The 5,443-nt window shown below is 38.2% G+C and overlaps 1 protein-coding gene across 1 annotated transcript in view; it reads right to left on the bottom strand.

The window, feature by feature from the left end:
• ESR1 (estrogen receptor 1) overlaps nt 1-930 on the bottom strand; it is a 196,138-nt gene extending 195,208 nt beyond the window's left edge. Inside the window, 1 exon segment of the mRNA XM_006779331.2 lies at nt 736-930. Within this exon segment, the coding sequence (XP_006779394.1) occupies nt 736-930 (195 nt within the window).
• Nucleotides 931-5,443: the final 4,513 nt, after the last annotated feature.

The raw sequence follows: 5,443 nt of genomic DNA, 5'->3' as shown, positions 1-5,443 counted from the left end.
ATTGTAATATTCAGTTGTAGTATTTCCCCTTGTAATATTCAGTTGTAGTATTTCCAATTGTCTATCTTTTCAGATAATAGAATGAGCAGCTAGGTCTCTCTGTGTTTACTTTAAAGCTAGATCCTGAATTATAGTCAATAATGATGGCAAAAATAAACATGCAAATTCTACAGTGGCATGTTCTCTTTCCTGGTAGGAAAAGATAGGTGGGCATCTGTATACTAGCTGGAGGGGGAAGCCATAAAAGATAACCTTCAGGCCCCAAAAATAAAAACACAGTAAAAAAAAAAAAGAAAAAAAAAAAACAGTTAACAGTGAGGCAACATAGTTAGGGCTGCCAGATTTAACCAATAAAAATACAGATACCCAGTTAAATTGAACTTCAGATAAACAACAAAGAATTTTTTTAGTATGTATTATATCACATGGGACATACTTATACTAAAAAAAAATGCTTTGCTTTTTACCTGAAATTCAAATTTGCCTGGTCATCCTATATTTTACTGGGCAATCTGAAACATGGTGCCTTTAAGAGAAGGCTCCAAGATACCTCGGGCCAGCAGAGATCTCAGAGTTGAGCTCAGGACAGTGGGGAAGGTTAATGATCACAAGCTTCACCATGTTTTTCTCATCAAGAGATAAAAGTCTGTATTGGACAAAAGTAGGCAATTCTGAAGGTGCGTTAACTCTTGGGCCAAGGCGATATCACATTAAACACCCATTTACTGAAATTACCTGGGTGTTTAAAGACGAACGCACCTTCTGATTCACACCGTTTAGGTCACGGGTAAGTACTCTCTGGCACAGTACCAGGAGGCCTTGTGGCTTTAACTGGTCTTTTTCACTTTCGGTCTTCCTGCTGTGGCTCTCCTTCCTGTAGATCCAATTAGAAAGTTTTAGCCTAAACTCTGAGATGGTTAAAATGACCATCTTCCAAGGAGAAATATTGACTTAGAAAAAGCTGTCATTGCCCTAATCATCCTGTCTGTGATTCTGCACCACCTGCCTGCAAAGTGCCAGCAAAGTGCCACCAGGATGCAGAAGGTAGGGCTAGAGCCTCTTACAACGTCCCCGTGGCTATTACAATGTTATCGAGTATGTTTCCTCTGCTGTACTTCACATCTCCACGACTATTATAACTGTGTGTGGTGCCAGGTGGGTCCTGGAAATATCAGGCAGAACACTTTGTAAAGTATATGGTTGTCTAACACTATGCTATACCCCTGGAACTAATACAAAATAATATTGAATGTAAACCATCATTTTTTTAAAAATTAAAAAAATAATAATAAATACATGGTGGGGTAAAAGTAGGTTTACACCTGTTCACATGAAAAATAATAATTTGATACAATAATTAATAAATTATATAATACAATAATTAATAAATAATAATACAAGAATAAACTGTTTCAGGTACTCACACCTATAAACCTACTTGGCCCCACCCTGTAAATAAATAAAAGTAATGGCAAGAGGGGGAAAAAATCATTATGGTAGTTTTGTTTCCACCTTCTTAGTGGAAGTCATTTTGCTAAGAGGATATTGATATCATTGTTGCCACCAGAAGAAAATACATTTTGGGCTACAATTTTTGCTAAGAGAGAAAATAAGTGGGAAAACCACTTCAAGAAGTCTGTACTAAGTTCTACCACCTCAATTGTTTTTCTTTCACACATATAAAAGTCATAGAATGCTAACAAAAGCATGTTTCATTCCTACATGCTCTCCTTGTGTTGCAAACTATAAAGTTATCACTACCTCCTTTTCATTGTCAATTTAATATTTTGACAATTCTAACAGTTACTTTAACTCATTAGTAAAAATGAAAGTGAAAAAAATATTATAGTTTTAATTTTAAATCTTATCCTGATAAATATAAATTTCTACAGAAGAAATGGTGTCAAATCAACTTGGCTTAGTACAATTATTACCCATCAGCCATGTCCTGATTTAATGCATTTATCAGGAACATTAATTATATTTATGACATATGGTTCCATTAATTGCCATTCTCATTAAACTTACATTTCATTTCCTGGAAAAATATTAAACTACAAGAGGAAAAATTTAATAGTAAACAGTATATAACCAACATAATTAGCCTCAACGAAGACACATGTTTTTCAACTTAAGGACCATGTTACAAAAAAAGTGTCTATTGTAACCTGGCTGCTGGATCAAGCACAGATTGAATTATATTTTTTTAATTTTGCCAATACTAAGGTGAAATATCTATTATGAAATCATGCAAGTTCCATTTTCACATTGGAAATTGTGGAATAAAAATAGCATCTAACTGCTTTAGAAATCTGAAATTAGTCCTCATAAGTCTCAAGAATAATCTGGTAAAGTAATTCCTAACCTTTAAGCCCTGGAAACAGAAAATAAGAAAAGAAAAACAAGAAAGGAAATCTTTAATCACAAAGGAAACCAGATATAGTTATTAGAACTGAAAGAAAATAATGTAAGTGGTATAAGAAATAAGTTTCCACCAGATCCTTAAAACTGAAGTGGCACACCAAGGTAAAAAAAATTCACAGGGCCGAAACCGGTTTGGGTCAGTGGATGGAGCGTCGGCCTGCGGACTGGAGGTTCCCGGGTTCGATTCCAGTCAAGGGCATGTACCTGGGTTGCGGGCACATCCCCAGTGGGAGATGTGCGTGAGGCGGCTGACCGATGTTTCTCTCTCATCGATGTTTCTAGCTCTCTATCTCTCTCCCTTCCTCTCTGTGAAAAATCAATAAAATATATTTTAAAAAATTCACTGGGACCATATGCCAATTAAACAGATGGCCTATCAAGACAGGCATGGCCAGTGCATTCACTTTGGCCATCACTATAATTTTATAGTGATCAGCATCAAGCATCATCCCTTTATCCCACTTGCTTGAGCTTTAGGTCCACATACCAGAACTACAGCAATGAGTCCAGCATGGCCTCTATGTTCTCAGTGAACAGAGGCTGGTCATGCCTCCATCTGTTTAGTGCGGAGTAGGGGGCTGGAGGCAGACAAGGTTCTAGTCCTGCCTCTGCCTGCCCTCGCTGGGAAACCATGAGCAAGTCCCTTCACCTCTCTAGACTTCTGTTGCTTCATTTGGAAAATACAGAGATCGGAGCACACCATGCCTAAGGTCTCTCCTAGATTTAAAATACTGTGATTTTATTACTTTTTTCTGCAAAAAAAGGGGGGGGTGAACCAAAATAACACTATAATTCTGTCCAGATTTAAAATTCTTGGGTGGGTTTCACATGCATAAGGATGCTATCAGGAAGTCTTTGTAGGATTTTATTTAATGGCTCATTTTGATATTAGAAGGGAAAACATCCCCCCTACTTTAATGGAAAATTGTTTAAACATGCTTTTAGCAAGCATCTTAAAAATAGCCATTTTCCATAAAACTAAAAGAAGTAGCCTCGGGACATAGCCTCAGATTTAATCATTGTCACAACTGGCTCTCATCAATAATAAATCAGCAACCATTGCTGTCGTGGATGCAGAGAAAAGGAAACCCTCTGGTGCTGTTGGTGGGAATGCAGAATGGAAAACAGAATGAAGATTCCTCAAAAATAAAAAATGGAACTTCCTATGACCCAGTGATTCCACTTCTGGGAATATATCTTAAGAAACCCAAAATACTAGTTTGAAAGACTATGTGCGCCCCATGTTCACTGCAGCGTTATTTACAATGGCCAAGATATGGAAGCAACCCAAGTGCCCACCAATAGACAAGTGGGTAACACGCTGTGGTACATATATACAATGGGAGATTACCTGGCCATAAAAAAAATGAAATCTTACCATCTGCGACAACATTGACGGACCTAGAGGGCATTATACTAAGTGAGATTAGTCAGTTAGAGAAAGACAGGTACCATATGATTTCATGTATGTGTGAAATCTAAAGAACAATAGAAACAAACCAAACAGAAACAGACTCATCGATACAGAAAACAGACTGATGATCGCTAGAGGGGAGAAGGCTTGGGGGACTGGGTGAAAAAGATAAAGGAATTGGAAAGTACAGACTGATGGTTACAAAGTCATCATGGGGCTATAAAGTAGAGCACAGGAAATCTATATATATAAAAGGCTAATATGCAAAGTGTCCTCTCGGGAGTTTGAGACCGGGAGTTCAATCACTCGCTAGGACGTAAGCTGACCACCAGGGGGCGACGTGAAATGAAGGAAGGCCCTGGCCAGCAGCCAGGGAAGGAAGGCCCAGGCTGGCAGCCGAAAGGCCCTGATCGATCCTGATCGCCAACCAGGCCTAGGGACCCTGCCCACGCACGAATTTAGCGCACCAGGCCTCTAGTATAGTCAATATTGCAATAACTATGTATGGTGGGTAATGAAAATATTGGGGGGGAACACTTTGTAAGGTATATGATTTTCTAACCACTATGCTGTACACCTGAAACAAATACAAAATAATATTGAATGTAAATTGTTTAAAATTTTTAATTAAAAAAGTAATAAACCATTGTCACAACAGGATATAAAGATATCACAAGGAATTAATACACCAACTGCTGAGTAAGTCTATCAGTGACATAAGACATCCCACCAGTTTTCTTGCATAATTAGTGGGTTAGAACTTGAGCTCCAGAGTCAACTTCTAGATTTAGAATCCCCAGTCCTCCATTATTAGCTGTGTGACCTTGGACAAGTCACTTCCCCTCTCTCAGTTTTAGTTTCTTCTCCAATAAAATGAGAATAATAACAGTGCCAGCCTCTTATGGTTGGTGTAAGGATTCAGCAAGATGATCATTTAAGGCTTTCAGCACAGTGCCTTGTGCACTATATTCAAAAAAACTGGACTGGAACTGAAGAGAGTACCAGGGACTAAGACTCAGCCTCTCTTCACTCAACTCAAATGCCACCTCTACCATGGAAATCACCACAGAAAGCCTTTCATTATGGTTGTAGGTAGATTTGTCTCCCTCATCTGTTTTGCCCTTCCTTGCCTGGCCAAATCCTTCCATAAAACCATTTTGGACCTCGGCATCTGTAGATGGGGGCCTGTTCTTCCTCTGTGTCCCTAGTGGTCCCTCCTTTATCACAATTCTTATAACAAGTGTATGACAAGTCTATTCACTTGACATCTCCCTCATTAGACTATGAGTGACTTCACGATAGATGAAGTGTCTAATCTCTGTATAGACAATACAAGTCAGTACGTGATTCAATAAAGTGTGCTGAGTGAGTGAATAGATATATTAATTAATAAAAATCTATTAAATTAATATATACAATTAATAAAATCTATTAAACAGATGAGGGAGACAAATCTACCTACAAGCATAATGAAAGGCTTTCTGTGGTGATTTCCATGGTAGAGGTTGGCAGTTGAGTTGAGCCTTGAATTCTGGGTAGAATCAGCCTAACAGAGATGGGAATAAATGGTACATGTTAGGGATGAAAGTAACTATGAATAGCAGA

Source organism: Myotis davidii, unplaced genomic scaffold (assembly GCF_000327345.1).
Source record: "Myotis davidii unplaced genomic scaffold, ASM32734v1 scaffold1323, whole genome shotgun sequence".
Classification (NCBI taxonomy): Eukaryota; Metazoa; Chordata; class Mammalia; order Chiroptera; family Vespertilionidae; genus Myotis; species Myotis davidii.
The sequence above is the reverse complement of the archived record's forward strand: the minus strand, read 5'-3'. Positions and strand labels throughout refer to the sequence as shown.